The following is a 19,480-nucleotide window of genomic DNA, read 5'->3' as shown; positions in this document are numbered from 1 at the left end:
CATTCTGTGCTGTAGTGTTTTTCAAGTGTCTTGATGGAGTCCTCAGTATTCATGATATTCGTGATCTCCATAGCGTAAATTCAACCTCCACTACTTCTGAATTGTGTGTTTTTACTTCTCAACTTTCTTGACTTAGGCTTGGTACAACTGTAAATGTTTTTTGTATCTTAAATATATTTTACATTCCCCTTTTCTCATCTTATCTCTTAGCTCTGTTTGCACTGGCTTGCACCGGTAACACCTACATTTCCCATTAGGAATCAAGAGAGTTCTTGCCTGTCATAACCATACAGAGAAAATACAAAGAATAAATACATCTGCATGCAATACAACAGTCCTACAACCCATGAGTATGACTAAGTTTCTATTACTCTTCTGTCCATCACCAGTTTTAGTTTCCTTAATTTAACCAGGCCTCACTCTGGACGGGGACTGATCACACAGTACTCACATGAATTGTTTCTGAAATGGTCATATGAATTTTGACAAACGGTGCTGTCCTGCCTCAAAAGAAACTCACATGATTTGTTTTAAAAGGCGGAACTATCTGCTTGGCTTGGAGGATTGGAGGAGGACTTTGTTTTAGCGCACAGTTATTTAAGCTCGGTAAACATTTCTGTATATATTTTGCGCCCATTAAACCTCAGCTCAAGCTCGCCGCCTAATGTTATGTAACAGCTTATCACCTTTAGCAATTTCGCATCCATCTCTGTGCGTATCTATATCAGCAATTGAGGGATCCCATCTGCTTTTAACATCCCTGATGAAAATTTCCCGGCCCCTGGATCTGTTACCTTGGTTATCTGTTTTATTAGATTAGAGATGATGGCTGCATCACTTACCTCCTCTTGATGGATAAATGGACTTTATTTCAATCTGATGAGGCCTCTCAGGGCCGCTGCATTGCTTCAACTGGAAAGACCAACAGGTCAGTGTGCTGCCAGAGGAGGGATGATGTCACCCTGAATAACAATGATGGATTTGACTGCATGTCAGTGCATAGTGTCCATGCTGACAAAGCGATTGTGAGTTTCATGTGATTTAGCTAATACAACCAGTTAACATGTTAACCAAAGCTGGTATGATAAGCTGCATATTTTATTGTCATTGTCATTTATATGTCATTGATTACTTGACATTTATCTCTAAACTTTGCCCATGTATGACAATGAAGCGACCTCATGGTTTTACTGTGATTAAAATAGATTGTTGTTTTTGTTTTTGTTGCATCAAAGTGTCCTCCATGCATATCAAATGTTGCTTAGCTTGGTCTTGGAAAATACTAGCGGATTAAAATGAAGCTTGAAGTAAAATGACACGCTGCAGCCTTAACTGTGTCTTTCTTTCTCTTGGCAGGTTTATCTCATCAATGTCACCTATTCTGACAACACCTCCCACATCATCTACAGAAGATACAGCAAGTTCTTTGACCTACAGGTAATCCTCCATCCATCTGCATGTGCGGCGTGGACTGGTTTGCTTTGAAAGTCTTAATTCCACTATATAGTTGCTGCTGATGTATTATTACTCCTCACCAGGTTGAAGCTGTTAACCTGCAGCATTGTTTCGTATGTATTAATATGTGCTCCACATGAGTGTTCACTGCGGCCATGTCTCTGGTTGTGTTTGCCACACGTTGACGACTCACCGAGTCAGTTTGTGTGTTAGTAATTGACCGGGGACAAGGATCCTCAGCCTCACCGAGACTCAGCAATGCACAGTGCAATTCTCTATTTCTGCTCTCTCTTTATCTCCACCCCTCCTTCTCTTTGCATTTCTTCTTTTCTTGTCTCATCCCTGCTTTGCCCTCAAAATGTCAAGGAGCTGACAGGCCTTTTTTATTGTACAAGCAAGAAGTTCCCATGGAAGTCAGTTTAATGTTCCATGCTTTACAGTGGGTCGCCGTTACATTCTTTAGCGCGGGCGCCTCTGATTGGTGGGTTCTTTAAATAGATATCTTATATGGTGGAGGTCTTTTTCTGTTTTTCCTTGGCTCAGATGCTCTGCTCTCATGTTAAAATTTTCAGTCCATGTCTTCGAGACTATTTATTTTGGAATGAGGCAGGAGTCGCTGTGAAAACCTTCCCTGTGTCTCTCAGGCTGACGAGTTCACACTGAGAGAATGTTTGTGTGTGCCCCTAGCACCCTTGGTCGACTGCAAGCTGATACCATATGTCTATTACTCCAGAGGTACATGGGTCACTAGTAAATATAAAAAGGCCATAGAGAGAAAGTTACTGGGGGCATATCTCAATGGCACTAGTGTGCTAGTCCAGCAGGAAATGATGTCTCAATCAGGAGAGGAAAGGTCCTCTCTGAAAGGTCCCATTGATGATGCCAGTGTGCGGGGGAAAATAGAGTCCCCCTGTAACTGATTAGTCCCAACGTGGAATAAAAGGCAGAGGTAGAATGATGAACATGGGAAAAACAGAACGAATAGGTGAGCGCCGTGGTTGCGCATCTGACATTCGGCCATTTGCGTACACAAATATGGTCTTCAAAGTGCTAGGGAGGAAACTAATGAACCTTAATGGTTCATGGATGGCTTGGCACAAAATCACTCTCAGTGAGCAGCAGCAAGATTGATTTTATGGGTTTGGTAGATGGCGCGGGGCAAAGGTCACCTAATTCGTTGGGTGTTTTACCAAATTGTCAAATGTGGGAGCTCTCGTGTGGAAAATTCTCGACTACATATTCCTCCGGCTTACCAAATGCCTCTTTGTCCCTCCACTGAAATCCATCAGCACCTCGTTGCTCATGTCTTTGCCTGGCTGCTTGAGGTTTCCATTTGCACCGACACCACTGCCAGTACTGACAAACCAGCTTCCTAATGCTCAGTAATCCCCTTTCTCTGCCGGTATATGAAGCGAAAGTAAAGACCTCTCTGCCAGGCTTTGATCTTGCTGGACGACTCTGATGGCCCCGTTTGATCTCATTGTTTTCCGAGCAACCCAGAGCCCCAGAGCCTCCCCCTGTCCAAACATTTATCTGGTGCAGAGACCCTGCTGCTCTCAGCTAAACCTAAGGGAGACAAAACATGGACGGCCGCTCCGAAACTGTTGGAGTGCGGTTTAACCAAAGCTTTGGCAACGACCACTGGGGATTCCAAGACAGTTTCCTAGTAATACCCGGAGCTGTCTTCCTGGAAACACACTGGCCCTGTTTCTAGGCTGGCATCCAAATTAGAGAAGCCACAGATGTTGTTACAGCCGACTTTATGTAGGTTTCGTCCCGAAAACCAACTCTTTATATTCTGTGTACAATCTTGCAAGCTTTGATGTTCCACTCACACAAGGAGTCTTTTGATGTACTGGAGGTATTAGTGCTGACCATTCAGTGTATATATGTCTCTTATATATGCCTGTGTCTACAGCAGTCATACAAATCATTATGAACGCTTTTCTTGTGCAAACAGATTCAAGATGGACCTGAACAAATCCACTCACATATCTGTGTATTAGTGTACAGAATTGGTGCTATTTAGTGCACCTCATTCTGAACGATAAAATGAGTATGCTAATACAAAACATTGTCAGAATTGCCCTGCAGGGAGCTATTTTGTCTTTGGGGAGGAAGTAACACCTTTCTTTCTCCTGTCCTTCCAGTACGACTTCATTTGATGGTTATTTCAGATAAAGCTGTCCTGCTGGAGCAATTGACAAATGCAAATGCATTGCATGTACATATACCTAGTAGCGAAACTCACTGCGCCGGTTGTTTTTCCCAGATCATCCTCTCCACCAGGATGTGAGTAGCTCCCTGGCTGCTGTGCACGGATGTGGTTTTGTTTCAGTGTTACTGACGAAGGAGTTGAACTGCTGTGCCAGAAGTGGACCCTTGTCCCTTGTGAGTCGTCAAAACGGGCGGAACCCACGACAGTGTGAGTTCCAGGTCAGAAAGAAGGCCAGGGAGGAAAGGAAATGTAAAATGATGATGATGATGACCGTGATAATGAGGCAGAGGAGGACAGCGAAGGAAGATATTAAAGCTATGATGGTAGCACGAATGACAGCAGCGCCAGCGACGATGATTAAGCTTCAGGCTGTGGATGCTGACGCCACCGATGATGCAGATGAGAAGAACTGAATGATATTTTGATAATCTGGGTTTCTTCAGGGTCACTTCTTACAAAGAGGCTTTCATAAGCGTGTTTCGGGAAACTGTGAGGAGTGGGTGATTGTACCCTGAGTGTCCTTGGACCCAAAGTGAATTTGTGTATTTAAAGCTGCGGCATGGCTCGCCATCTGAAAGGAGAACATGCTCTGACTCACGCTTTTTACAAGGGCCCTTGGTTTGTGTTCCATCCTCACGCACGTACACAGGCCTCTTTTTTTTTTTTCCAAGTCTGCCCTTGTTTGAGCCTCCCTACAGCAACTGAATATTTAGTTTGTGGAGATTTTAATGCTACAGCTCACCGACAATCCCCTCTATTAGTTTGCTTTGTTCAGGGACTCCATCTCAAGGTTGATATTCAATCTTTTTGAAAATAGCTTCACAGGCGCTGGCAGTAGGCTTTTGACAAACAGAGGCGTGTATTCATTTATGTGGTCAAAACGCTTAAAAGGAAGGTCATTGAATTGCGAATCTCTAACCTTTGTGTACGCTGTTTGATGGAAACATACGTGTAGACCACAATGCATTATCGGTATGCCGTCATGAGGACAAAATGGTAAATAGTCAGACCCCTATCTCAGTGCCTGTGTCCTTGAGGCATTCTATGGACTTACAGTAGCTCAACTGAATGAGGGACCCCTTTGTTTCAGGTCTAGGATAAAGGCCTGTTTTATTTTATGTATGGGTGTGTCCCCGAGAGAAAAGACACTGGACGTGTTCTTGTGATCTGCAATGAGGCACTTGGTAGGACGACCCTAGCCTGCGCTCGATGGACTCGGAGCAAAGTGGGGAAAAGTATGCCGTGTTTCCCACAGCCACAGCGAAGGGATCAGGAGTCCGGACTAAATATAGGATAAAGGAGCACAGTTCAGTTGTTTGTGGGACATTTTCGTGGCTGGAGAAAAAGTCCCAGTGTGACTGGAAAATGTCTCAATAGACAGACCGGAGAGAGAAGATGTGTGGAGAGCTGACTGGAGCAATTTTAGGTTGAATGTAGACAGGCTTTGGAAAAAGAGCAATCTGATTACAATGGCTTAAGGCAAATCATTAAAAAAAATAAAATAAAAAATTACATCAAAATGGTTGCCATAATAAACCCAATCCACGAGAAAGCGCCCTTAGAGACATCACCCTCATTGTATTTAATAATTTTAATGAGATACAATGGTTCAAGGTGAATATAGATCTGGATTTGCATTACTCATGAGCTATCCAAGAGAAATGGCAAGAAATGTTTGAAATGTTAAAAAAATGCTATTTCCACCAGCCAAGCTACTTAACGTGTGGAGCCCCAAACAAAACCGGCATTTGGGGATAAAAATGACCTTGGAAGTACATTAGAAATTAGCAGTGGAAATGAGTAAACAGAATAGATTAAATGAACATGTATAGGAGATGAAGTATTTCTCTTAGTGTAAAACAAGTCAACTTCATATACAGTACATACCTAAGACTGTGTATGCTTATATGTATCCTCGCAACCTGCGAGGACACCCACCCGTCACTCAAAGGAGCCACGCCTTTAACTACACGCATTTTAACACACATTCAACTTATAGATTTATATATTGAGACCAAAACAGTTTTTGTACCAGGGTGTAAACATGTTAATTCCTGCTGTAAAGTTGGATATTTAAACACAGATTTCTGGCGACTGACTCATTTTTCAAGCCAACCTCTAGTGGACATTCAATGAACTGCACTTTTTGACACCTCTGCTTTGGCTTAATTTTTCAGAGGTCTCAGTTTGGCCTGGAAGCCAGACCACCTCCAAAGCCCCTGAAGGCCATAGCCCTGGCTACTGCATGCCAGTTGTGGCCCGGTTAAACCGAGAGTTGCTAGTTTTGACAGTACGGTATGACAATGTGTGATTATATCTCATGTGCTTTAAGTTTGTTCTGCTCCCATTTGCTTATACTAACTTACTCGTTGTTATAGGGAGATCAGTCAGAAGCTCAGGTTCTTGCCACACTGATGCCATATTTTTACACGCACTGTTTCGGCCTGGTCTCTTTGTGTGCGTGGAGGACAAGGGTGTACCTATCTGTTTTTCCCTGTGAGGTAACTGGCAGCCTCTGCATGTAAGGGCACGAAGCAGAGGCCGAGGTGCTGAGATTTCATGAAAAAACATGTCTGACACTTATTTTCTATTTTCATGTCTTCTCCTGGCAGGTTTCCAAAAAAAAGGTCACTGCATGTTTAAAAGAGGTATTTTCCCTATAGAGTCTTGTGTGTCTGACAAACTATAGCATCACCCTCTTGTTACCATCTGTTATGTGTCTGATACGTCATAATAAACAGATTCTGTATCCATATAGAAAGCCTTCCCCCCACTCCCGAGTTTGCTTGTTGATGCTGCTGCCCGCTATCAGGAGATGAATGTGGCAGCTGACAGATCTCTGTCATTGCTCTCTATACGTCTCTGTCTTGTTTCCTTCCTCCCTCCTCCCTCTGCGCTCGGCCGGTCTGTTCCTGTTCGGCTCGAGTGAGACGGTGAGCCGAGTCTGCGAAAACTTTACAGTGTTTCAACAGATCTGCTTCACGCTGGGCCTTCGAACAAAGAGGCAGCTCAAGGTTGTTTTTTTTTTTTGTTTTTTTTCTGTTACATTTACGCCTTTGTTTGCCATTCGATAAATCACACAGCGTTTATTTTATATTCCTACTGTGAATGTAGCTCAGGGAGGGTCAGATTGTGTTGCGTTGTTGAAGGCTGCGCCGCTTCCACTGCAGAGTGACTGGAGGATGGATGTCATCAGCGACGTGATAAAAAAGGAATATGAAAATATATAAAATTAATTCATACCATTACTTCTTTTCCTCAGATTTGGAAAAACACATTAAGTTGTGTGGCGTGGTGTGTGGATTGTTGGATCCACTCCAATAGTGTGATCATTGCTTTGCATAGTCAGACTTATTTCTGATCAGAATATGAGTCTGGCAACCTACCATTTAGATTTAATTATGGGGCTTGTTTTGACTTACACAGAGGTGAAAATACTTCTGCACCCAACTGGATAGTCCTCCGACCAATCAGAGCCGTTTACTTGTAAACTAATTGAACACTGTGGTGCTAAGGGGACTCAGGTTGTGGACTCTGTCCATTACCGCGTAAAGCCTGCACCAACGATTTGTCTGGCCTTGTGGATCTTTGTCGGAGCATCACCAGCTCCCAGCAAAGAGGTTCCTGTGCACACCATTGTTGTACGATGGAAAGCTGACCTGGATTCCAGGCTGCAGTGATCATGTGTTACATCATTAACATACGCGCAGTCTGTCCTTGTCCTAAATATTCGCTTTTTACAGCCACTTCATTTCCAATTTTGCAAGCTAATAATGGCATCAGTCAAAAAACAATTGCGAATTATTGTCAGATTATCTGTGTCAGAAACAAAAGAAAAATGGCCAGATGCAGTAGAAGTCCATCTTGTGATGTGTTGCAGATTCTGCTTCACAGCTACAAAAAAAAAAGAACTGCCGGAGCCTGAATTTACTGTGTGTAGATATCATTCCTTTAACTCACACCAGCAGCATCCTGTAATCAGATGAAAAGCTTGAAGAATAGCTTTTGAAAAAATATCCAGCCCATTACGTTTGGATCAATACATTTGTGATAAGGATGAACAAAACAATGACAGCGCTTTTCTACCTATTGTTACTCATAGCCCTATGAGTAACACATACACTATGGCACGCTGCACGTTCTGAGGATTGATCCGCTAACCCTCCAGTTAGCTTGGACAACCCGCTCCACTTACTGAGCCACAGCCACAGTGGAACGCAGTAAGACAGAAAAATCCGAAAGGTTTTTACGCTCAAATGAGACATTTATAAAAAGAGATCATGTGGTCTACTGGCGACAGAGACACAGATTTTTTTAGAAGAGGACAATATGCCGCCTAATTTATACGCTTCACACAGACAGATGCACCTGCTGCTCACCAACATCTAACATGTGTGCACAGACTATTTCCTTCCTCATAGAGCCATTCTGCAGATGTAAAATTGCGTTTGTCACGCCTGCTACTTTTTAACGCTGCTGTGACTACCTTTGAAGAGGCAGAAGCCTTGTTTCTTTGAATCAATACAAGTGGATGGTGCAAAGTTATCACGGCCCAAGGTCCATAATGACCTCATCAATAGGAAACACGCCAGGTTGAAATGAACCGGATTTATCCTTTAGGTTCACAGAGGGCTGATGTGGAAACTCTGAGAATGAGTGGCGGTTAAGCATCATTACTAGGATTATTACGATCTAATGGATTCTCCTGGCGCTTGAATCTTCTCCCTGTCCAAACACAAACTGCAGAATTCACGACTGAAACTCACACGCTACCTCTGCTTATCTACAGTATCGGTGGCCTTGGCCAGTCGCAGTCCAGCCAGTGCGCTCCACCGCGCCTCTGTCCGTAGGTTAATCAACAATGACTGGACAAACACAAGGCTGGACAGGACACATGGGGCTCCACATAGTCTAGTAGAGACCGATGAGTGAAACCCAGTGCTCCTTATCACTCATTCTCCCTTTCAGGCTGTACCTCCCCGCACACTCCAGGCTCATCACGTCCTCCATTTCTTTCACATCAAATTCCTTCAATCCTCACTCAATCTCTCTCTCTCTCTGCTCCCCCCGCTGCTTGCATATCTATCCCCACTCCTCCATCTGTCTCTGTCTCTCTTCAGAAACCCTTCCCTGGCTCCGACCCTTGCCACCAGCGCACACCCTCTTCTCTCCTGGCTCCCCGGCTAATCCGCCGCACATTCCCGGGGTCAAGTGCATTAGCTCCCCTTTCTGTTATTGGTTTCTCAGGCCGTCCTGCATGCATGCATTTTATCAGTTTGTGCCCGTGTGCAGGAGCGCGTGCGCTTGTGTGCGCGTTTGTGCGTGGGTGTATGTGTGATGCATTGCTACTGTATCTCCTGATTACCCAGGCAGTCTTTCTATTACATGATGATCCAGTTTAACTCCACTGGGGCTTCTCCATCTCAGTCAGATTACATTTTACAGCACAGACACCAGAGGAGCTTTAAAGCAAATAAAAGATCTTCAAATTAAAATCCTTTCGGAGGCTGTGGTGCCACTTAAACTGATAAAGTTGGCCTCTAGAGAGTGATCCCTGTGGAATCATTTATCCAAAAAACATCAAATAAAAAGGAAATGCAAAATAAGGTGTGCATGCAAAATATTATATATTATTTCTGCAGAAAGTTTTACTGTGAAATTGACAGTGATAATAACTGAGCAAAATGTTTTAGACATGCTGTCCCAGATCCCTGAAAGTTATGTAGTATTTCTAAGTCTCCGTCTTTGTAAACTAATTTAGTTTTTCTTGTGGATTGTTGCGAAAAGCACAAAGACGACGCCTGCCACCTGACGCAGGCTCATGTGAATTAGTGCCTTTTTTTGCTTTACTTTTCTAAATATAAAACCTCCAAACATAAAAATTTGTTATTGAACGAATTTAGTCCTACCTGTAGTTGGAGGTATTATTTGGATATGGATTTTTGTTGCGAAACCAAGGGTGACCACTTGGGAAAACCAGCACTGGCTGGATTCTATCGATTCTATCTATTCTATAAGGTCGTAATGCATAAACAGTAGCAAGTCTCCCAGTGTGTGAAACTTAGTTCTACACAAAACAGCGTGTTTAGCCACTCATTAAACACTCTTTTAACCTCACTCTTTCCTTGTTAAATTGGTGTTGCAGGAAAAGGTAACACCTTATTGATCCCCAGGGGGACATTTAGGTGCTACAGCTCCATAGATAAAAATAAATAAATAAATAAAAAGACTTCGGAAAGGAAGAAAAAGTAGTGTGTATGGAGGTCGGTTTGCTTTTGTTCTCTTTCAGTGTGAACAACGAAAGGTGCTGTACTGATGAGCAGGTAATCCATATAAGTGATAAATCCAAAAAGGGGAACAAAAACCAAGACAGGTCGGTATCAGGCGACACAGAAAATGCAGTGAGGAAACACTGAGGAGTGAATTAACATGAGTTATATGTGTAGCACTTGGGCAAAAGAACAAATATAACACAATGAAATGATAAATCAGAGCATCTCTTCAGACCCTTGGTCCTTCCGGCGTGTGTGCAGCAGTCTGTGGTTGAAGGATCTACCTCCCACCAGTCTCATACAGGGAGTGAGAGGAGTTGTTCAGGATGTTTGACATGTCGGCCCACTTGGTCCACTGAGTCCAGGTTGGAGATGGCCGTCTTTGCCAGTTTGTCCAATCTTTTCTTGTCCCTCTTTTTGTTTTTTTTCTCTCAGCCCACTCATGGTTACGTTCCAAACCTAGCTCCACATTTCCCTTCCACACCCTCATAAGTGTGGGTGAAGCAGTGATCTGATCTCCAACTCTTTCTCATACGCGCTGCCATCCGACTCACCCCATCTGGAAGAGAATTCGTTTTAGTCCTGGCTGTCGGCATGGAAACTCTAGCGATGGCTAAATTAGGCCGTACCCTCCCCTCCGTTACCTTGGCGTAGGTGAGAGTGTTTCCTCCCTGCCTGTTCCTCTAGTGTAACTGTACGTTGGCTGCCCTACTTACTAACCCAAACTAAAGCAGTGTGTGTGTAAACCGACACTGCTCTCCTCCTCATAGTGCGGCTACGGTTGCTCTGGAAAGGTTTCTCATGCCGAACTCTGCCAAGCAACTGAAGTGGTAAATGATCTGAAAGAGGAGCGTTTAGCTGGAGCGTCTACGAAGGAAGGAAAAACTGATTAAATTGTCGTATTTCATCCCTTCAAAGCTATTTGTCATGGATTTAAAATAATATTTCACTGAGAGCGGACAAACGCATTTGTGTTTGCTTTTATCTGAGGATCTCTAGTAATAATTGCAGAGGTCGTCTGCGATCTCAGTCCCATGCGAATCGACCACAATTTGTAAAAATGACAAATTACCTAGGCTATTTCTCCTAACTCAGAGGTCCTGTGATAATACTTATCCAGTTTTCTTTGATTTGAATCTTCTTTTTCTGCCTCTTGTCACTTATTATGAAGGATGTGCTATAAATCAGAGTTTGGACAGATGCAAAGTTGAGATGTTTTGATGTGTTGGGTTTTATTATGTCAGGCATTAATGTGTTCATGACACTGGTTAAGGTGGGGCTGATTTAAATACTCACATGTAGTTCACATCATGTTTTATTTTTAAATACTGTTGTCCCCAGGTTAATGCTAATCTTGTGTGAATTGGGCTTTTATTCTCATTCTCTTCTGCTCATGTCTGCACACTGGACCTGCTCAGTCTTCAAGGGTTTGTCACTATCGCTTTTCATTTATGTATTTTTAATGGTGCGTGTGTGAGCGAAGCGCCCACTTGTCAGAACTTCAGTAGCACTACATCTGCTGAACTCAGGAGATTTATGGATCGCTCCAGTCAGTGATTAGAAAACTCTGCATTCGCAAGACTTCTCCTCCAGCAGGCGAGGCTTTGCTCCGCTGCTGGAGCAATCTTGATGCACAACTGGCAAATTGCCTCACGAGTCTTTAATTCATCTCAGTGTGATTGTTGGATTACATTATAGCATGCTGCTGCGCGTTCCGCGGCCGTTTTTCATCCTTATCGTAAAGCTGGTTTCTCAAAAAGTAAAAAGTGAATGTGTTAACCCTTTCCGCACTAGAAGTCCCCGTGAGCAAAGAGGCCACCTGGTTCTACAGCGTTTCAAACATGCAGCGATGTCGTGCTTCACTTCTGAATTTGGCAGAGGACGTTCCGCGCTCTGCAACATTTTTAAACACTTGCAGGTTGCGTCTTAATTACAGAACCGGCCTGGTTCAGAGGACCTAGCATGGACGTCCGTCCAACGTCCGTCCGTGCCTACATATTTTTTTGTGGCTGAAAGTTGGTTTGGAACCCCTCGGCTGGGAACAGATCAAACTCCTGCAAAGATCTGCTCGGCCAATCGTATCCACCGGGTGGGCTTTATGTTTAGAGTCGGCTACCTCATCTGCTGTAAAGGTTATTGACAGAGAAATAACTTTAAAGGACGAACAGTTAACAGTTATTGAGGCATTTGTGGAGAGCGACTTGAAAACCTATGTTATTGCTCTGATTGGTTGTAGGACTATCTGATTACAGGTTTTCTCTGTATCAGTTGGCCCCTAATGAAATCTAAATTAAGCGTTACCGGACTCACATCCTGAGATCAATTCTGCTACACGAATAGTTATAATAGAAATTACTACTGAAACGTTTAGATATCTAAATAATGCACATGTGGTATGACATATATGAGACACACTGCTAACACACTGCTAGTGTCTGAATAGTAATAACTCAATATAACGAAGCCTAACTTTGCTCTAAACACGAAACAGGTTGTTCGTGTTGACACAAAACTGTTGTCATTCCTTATGTGACCGCAGATACTGTAGGTTTTTTAGATAAGCTCCGAGTTCCGGTTCGTCCCCCAGAGAGAACCGGATCCCATTCCGCTGGGGGAGTTTCCCAAAGTCAAAGTCCATCTCTACAGCCTTGCTCCGGAGGCCACAGCCGGCTGCAGCCTGGGACTGTGGACAGACAAATTGTTACCACACCCCTGCACCTGTTGTCGTAGTGAAGCTGAGGGGAGACTGGCTCGCCACATGAGGCGCAGCACCAAGCAGTGTTGACGCACGTTCAAGAACACGGCTCTCGATTTTAAGACAAATTGAACCCCCTGTCTCACTCCCACGCATGCTTTCGCTGCATAAAACATGCAGGATATCATATTCCGTCCTGACAACATGTGCCAACCACGGGCAGGGATCTGTCCAGAACTGGTGCCAGGACGCCGGTTTATATTTAGAGCCACAACTGCCAGTGATTGTGGTCGGAAAGGAACGCCTTCCCCTCTCAGACTCATCTCAGACATCTGCCTCTCTGAAACCGAATACTGCGGGGCGCTAATGCATGTTCAGACTTGATTCATGCGCTCCATTAGTTTGTATCCTCAGGATTTGAGCGGTGTTAAGAAGATAAAGAAATAAAAGGCTGGATTGCGTCCATGTCATGGACTACATGTTAAATTATCCTTCCTAAACTTCTTGAAAAGGATTAAGCTTTTAATCGCTCCCGTGTGTAAAAGTGACCGGTTTACATTATGCAGACAGGATTTACTGTATGCTGCCTTTTTCCTTGACTTGATGTTTGCCTGCTGACACTACAGCAAGAGCAGCGACCTTGCCGTGTCATGCCCCGAGTGCATTGACAAGACGTTTGTTGAGTCTGTGACCTTACTGACTTATCATCGTGTTGCCGTGGAAATAGCGGTAAGATCACATGGCTGCCTTGTCACGCTGGTCATGAGTTGTTCCAGGGGTTCAGTCAGTTTGTGTTCATTTCCATTCTGGTCCACCACTGTGAAGCCTGGGGTAAACCCTCACAATGGTCACATGACCACCGGCAGGCATCAATCCTCTGCACTGTAACAGTATGGCATCCCCCGCGTTTATGCCAACTGACTCTCACAGCTCCTTATAAAGAGACTCTATTCTTAGCACATGTGCATGATATGAAAGTGCACAGTCTGAGCACAGTTACTGTTGTGTGTGTCTCCCATGTTTCAAACTGAAATGATCTCAGTGGAGGATACTGAACAAATATTGTTCTTCGGTTCTTCCGATTAGACCCAATTTTATTCTGATTTTCACTGCTTGGGTTTGGGTTTATGAACCAAACAGGTTAGACCTCTTGACTCCTGACTTTATTTGACTTGATTTTAAAGCAGGCAGATAATGTCAGTGCAGACAGCTAGAAACTGCAGTGTTTGTGGAGTTCAGCCCATAGACTGTAGGAAAAGTGGTTGCCATGGCAGCTCCTCAAAAGTGAAGCCAGAGCATGTGGAGCTCCTCCTGGTGGCTGACTGCAGTATAGGTCCTAAACTCCACCTCCTCCATGTTGGTGGATGATACTTGAACATGTACTCGTTAAATACTTTTCTGCAGACACTGTCTCTGTCATTTCAGGTGGTTAATATGGTACAAATGCGTGTTCAAGTGTACATTTTCCCGAGAAAATTCATTTTAGTTAGTTTTAGACATTATAGCAATGAGATGTGACATCATGATGACTGACAGTTGCCATAATAACTGCTCAGTGAAGCGGCCCTGTATGCTCGTGAGAGTATTTGCTCAAGGTTTGGAGGGCACCAAAATAGTAGGGCTAATCAAATAACTTAGAGAACATCAGTTTTACTTATGTCTGTCATATTTTGGATCTCGTTGCTGCTAATGTTGCTCTATGGTCTAAGATGGAATCACTCAAATGCGTCCTCAGCGCGTCCTGGATGTGTTCACACACTAGAATCCAATATTAGAATCCAAGGTCTAAACAGGTCATCGTCACAAGATGCTAGAGCTGCATGTGGATTGGCTGATTGGTATCAGTTGTTTGTAACTATTCCCATGTGTGGCTGTTTATGTCCAATCAGAGCAGAGATCAGACAGCATTACTGACAGACACATAACACGACTGAATGGAATGAGCTTCTTATTAATGGCAGCACAATGAGGTAACAGGAGGGGGAATATTTTGCTCAATCTGTGTGTGTGCTTCCACAGACGCTCACTCAGCAAGAAAACAGTCATTTCCCTCAAGCATTGTTGTTTAGTTTTATTTCTTGAGCACGAACGTCAAACATTTAACCACAGTGCTCATTTCAAAAATGTTTTATTGCGTTTTATTTATTGCATTTGTGGGCATAAAATGCCATGAATGACTGTTTTAGTCAGCCACTGCCAGCTGCACTTACATACGCCCTAGCCCTCCGCTGTGGACCCAGTCTCCTCCCTGTGTGCTGTAGTTTTGGTGTAGCTGATTAAACTAAAATTGATGGTGATGTACATTAACTGAGGAGGGGTTAGCGCTCTCAGCAGGATATCATTTGCTGCCCGGATTCTTTGGAAGCTGCAGAGCTTTCCGCAGCCGAACCAAGTCTAAACCTGCGTAAGATTCGCAGCACATTCATCGATGCTGATGATTCTGACTGATGCAGTACAGAGGTTATTTGTCTTAGTTCAGTTAGCTATTATCTCCCTTGCCGATTTCCTCTTCCTCGTGCTTTGCTCGGAGTATTGCAAGCGAACACAGGCTTTTGTCAACATGCGTAATGGGCAAGAGCTTTGCAGAAAAGCTTCAGCCTGAGCTGGACTACAGAGTAAACATTACGTCATAGCAAACCTGGATTCAGTCTGACAGAAGCTTTTTTTTTTTTTTTTTTCACCTGACTCCCAACATTTACACCAGTGGTCCAGAGCTGCACAGCATCATCCAATCACGTCTCTTCACAATTCTTCTTCACACTCTCTCTGTGCCGGTTACCAAGGAGACAGTGAAGTCTGAGAAGTGGAGCAACGGTTTGGCATGAATGTTTTTTTTGTTTTTTGTTTTTTTTTTCACTTCTGTAGTTTCTTTTCTGTCTCTCTTGGCATCCCAGGAGTGGAACATTACCACCTGGACTAATGATTGTGTTTGTCGTACTACAAGGAGGCGAGGCTCGTGTGTGTCTGCATGCACGCAGGCTGTATATGTGTGTGTGCGTACGTGTGTGGCCCGTACGCATGAATGTAAAAGAACAGTCGCATGCTGTGTCACCTGATCCCTGCCAGCCCACCTGTTCTCACCGCTTTCTCTCTGTGATTCCACCACAATCCCCGAAGGGTCGCGAGCGTGCTTCCTCCTGCCAGGAATCTGTCAGCAGCGAGAAAGGAGAGCGTGTATTTTAGGGTGAGCTTCAACCAACCGGAGACAACTTTGAATAATGAGCTGACCTTGATCCAAGTAGGCCGGTTCGGGGTGGGTTTTGTCAGGTTTGAAAAGGAAGGCTTTGTGCACTCATTTGGTTTGTTGAACTGATAAAATCACGACCCGGGTCCTGGAAGCTGTCATGTCGGGCTTTAGAGGTGTTTCTGTCCCATCCAGCTCTGCACACACACGCAATTTCCCCTCGCCTCACCTCCCAGCTTATCATTCAATTTTGTTAAGAAAGTGGGAAAAAAAAAAGGCAGCGCAGTCATATTTTAACTGCTGCGAATTCAGCATCTGCTAAACGTTTTGCTGCCAGTCCATCATACGTGCGTCCTCATGTGCCTGTCGGTTAGTTCATGAATTCAGCTGTATTTTTTGGGGTTTTTTTTGGGTGGCTAAGCAGTGGTTGGGGCATTTAAAAGTCTGCGTGTGCTGCAACTTTTCTTTCAGGAGTAAGAGACAAATCACGACCTCTCTAGCGCTGACGGCCTTTCCTGGTTTCCTCCAGCCGGGTGCATGCGAGTGACTAAACACATCAGTTCACTAAAACAAGGTGTACGTGGATGTCTGTTACCTGTCACCGACCCTCCAATTTCTGTACAAAACTGTTTGCTGCAGTGTGCTCTCCCTCCAATCCGTCTGTTCAGTATTTATCTGAGGGTTGGAACCGGGCAAACACAAAAGCTGGCATCTTCTGTGTCTGCCTTTTTTGCCTCTGTGTTCCCATTTTTCTCCTCAGTCCTCACTCTGCGTCTTTATGCGTGCACCTCCAGCTACTGTGTCAGCACTTATTCCCTCACTTTGTTTGTGTTGCCCCGCGTTACCGATAGATCGCTGCTCCTTTGACTCCTGTGAAACCTGCAGCTCGCAGAGCCGCCGCAGCCGCCGCTACGTGCCCCAGAGGACAGTTGATTTTCAGAATATGTTTCATGGTCCCGTGCAGCTGTCAGATTGAGTGCATATGAAAGGTGTCAACCCCAAAATGCTGCAGCCTGAAGGAAGGAGGTGTTATATGGTGTTGCATAAAATGTGGAATTTCTTAAGCTCATGGGAAATTTGTCTTTGCGTATGAACAGTAATGCAAGAAAGCCTTTTCTTCTTCTTCTTCTTTTTTTGTCATTGTTCCTTAAGGGGAGTATCTCACCTGTCTCTGTTTTTATTCTTGTCTGTACTTGTGATCATAAAAAATGTCATAAAGATTGTTCTTCCTTTGTTCTGCTCATATGTGCAGGGCGTGAGCACGTGATGCACATGGATGACTGTGTGAAACAACTCATTCATTCACACGACTCACTCACACTTACCCATAACTAAACTGTAAGAAGACACAACACCAGTACTTATTGGTCAAACCATAACATAACTTTATTTTTATAGTTCACATAAAGGCCACACAATGAACCACACATTTCAAAATTCTTACATCTGAATGGTCGGGGCAAGTACACAAACCATGTGGGCCGATTTGTAAGTAATGCCAAAAAATATTGTCACTAAATATATTTTCTCAGTTTAACAAGAGACTAAAACATTTTATTGACATATAGTGTGTTCTTTCCTGGCTGTAGGGATCACCTCGGAACAGTCACCGAGGCTTCTGATGGCCATTGCATGAACTCAGATGTTATTAGCTTAGTATTCCTGTTTGTTTCAGGTGTAAACAAACTGAACTGTCTGCTTGTGCGTGTGTTTAAGAGTAAATTTCTTGATAAATAAAGTCGCTATTGCGGCACTTCTGCAGAATGTCACTGCTTTCTACCAGGAAACCATAAAAATACAAAAGCAAATAAGCCACAGTAGTGTGTGTCAAGTAGCGTGCTGCTATTTTGGAGCTCTGAAAAGAGCCAGGTTAGCTGTGTGTTTACGCTAAGCTAATTGGCCCCTGGCTTCGGGTCTCTATTCAGCGTGACACATGAGACTGATAACGATCGTCTTCTCTCACGCAAATCCCAGAATGTTGAACTGATCCGGACGCAAATCTAAAGCGGTTTCCTCTCCTCCTGTTTCTACAGATGCAGATTCTTGACAAGTTCCCAATCGAGGGAGGGCAGAAAGACCCAAAGAAGAGGATCATTCCATTTCTCCCAGGTAATAGCCTGCTCCTGAGCTCCAGTTATCTGAACAGTCTCCCATATTAATAATGTATGACTGGCACTCGCGGGGCGTCGATACAAGCTGGTTACTGATGCCTGCCTGTGCTGCATGTGTGTGTGTGTGTACACAAGTGTGTGTTGCTGCTGACGATGCACAATGTGTGACTTTCAGATTTGAGCGATGCTTGCGAGACAATGCTTGAAACGTCTCCGACACAGGTTAAAGTTATGCATGAATTGGCTCGTTTGCTCACATGTATAGTGCATATGTGTGCATCGTGGCATTGACTGAGGCCGCGCCACGCACACGCGCTCGTCTCCCCCGACATTCAGGTTCATGGTGTCCTACAGCACCGCGCAGGCAGAGATCAATGGCACAGTGTTAGTGGCACTTCATTGTCCCCTGCAGAAGGGCTGATAGTGAAGCTGCAAAGCACAGCGATGTCTAGTGTGTCTGTGTGCGCCTATACACCGGTCAGCCACAGCATTAAAACCACTGAGAGGAGAAGCGAGTATCATTGACCATCTTGTGACGATACAATTATCTGCTGGGAAAACTTTTGGACCTGGCATTCATGTGGATGTTACTTAGACATGTAGCACCCACCTAGATCAGACCAGATACCCCAGCAGGATACGGCCTGACACAAAAAAGGTTTAGGAACAACTCAAAAAAACATGAAAAACAAGTGTTGACCTGGCCTCCAAATTCACTAGATCCCAAACTGATCATATCTGTGGGATGATCCACAGAGGCCCCTCCCCTCAACCCACAAGACCCAAAGCCCCCCCACTACATCCTGTTCCCAGACAACACAGGGACACCCTCAGAAGCCCCATGTCCATCCTCTGATGAGACCCAGTTGTTTTGGAGGCACAAGCGAGACCTACACAACATTAAGAAGATGTTCATAATGTCTTGCCTATTCGGTGTAGATATGTTATGTAGATTTCTTTGGGGAGCAGGACACGTTTTTGTTTTAGTAAATCCTCGGTTTAAGCTCGCGGCCCCAGCACCAACTGTAAATGTTCTCGATGTTCCCTCCAGCCCTATTTCACAAACAAAAACCATCCGTAAACCTGCCAAACAACCAAGCCAGTGTTGTCATGTGTTAACATGTCAGTTGGTTTTCATTGTATTTTTTACCAAAGTAGAAGGTTAGTCAGTCACATCGTTAGTGTTTTACATCGCAGTTTTGCTTCATTTTGACAATACTCAGCCCTGTCCGTTTGAGGACAACATCCAACGTTTGAAACTGTTAGTTTCTTTTACGAAAAAAAAACAAAACAAACATTTTCTTAAGATAATGCCACCCTGCTAATAGTTCCTTCAATAAAAAAGAAAAATGAAAATAAGATGATTAAACCAAGAAAATAATCAAACAAAAATAAAAACTCATGAATTCTGAAACCTGGCTGCAGAGTATTATTGTGACTGTGAAAGGTTGGTATCATAGTCATGTCACTCTGCCTGTGTCTATAAATCTTATATGTGATTTAGAGAGCCAAGCCATGGGCAGAGGTCATGGATGCATAGGGGGA

General features: G+C 44.0%; 1 protein-coding gene across 8 annotated transcripts in view; it reads left to right on the top strand.

Moving 5' to 3' along the window:
- The window catches only part of sh3pxd2aa (SH3 and PX domains 2Aa), a 95,217-nt gene that overhangs the window by 12,221 nt on the left and 63,516 nt on the right, over positions 1–19,480 (top strand). For all 8 annotated transcript variants that reach the window (XM_047577902.1, XM_047577903.1, XM_047577899.1 and 5 more), the window contains exons 2-3: positions 1,357–1,437; positions 17,858–17,933. In XM_047577902.1, the coding sequence (XP_047433858.1) occupies positions 1,357–1,437; positions 17,858–17,933 (157 nt within the window). The remainder of the gene's footprint in view (positions 1–1,356; positions 1,438–17,857; positions 17,934–19,480) is intronic.

Source organism: Mugil cephalus, chromosome 2 (assembly GCF_022458985.1).
Source record: "Mugil cephalus isolate CIBA_MC_2020 chromosome 2, CIBA_Mcephalus_1.1, whole genome shotgun sequence".
Classification (NCBI taxonomy): Eukaryota; Metazoa; Chordata; class Actinopteri; order Mugiliformes; family Mugilidae; genus Mugil; species Mugil cephalus.
This window is presented reverse-complemented; position numbering and strand designations above follow the sequence as displayed.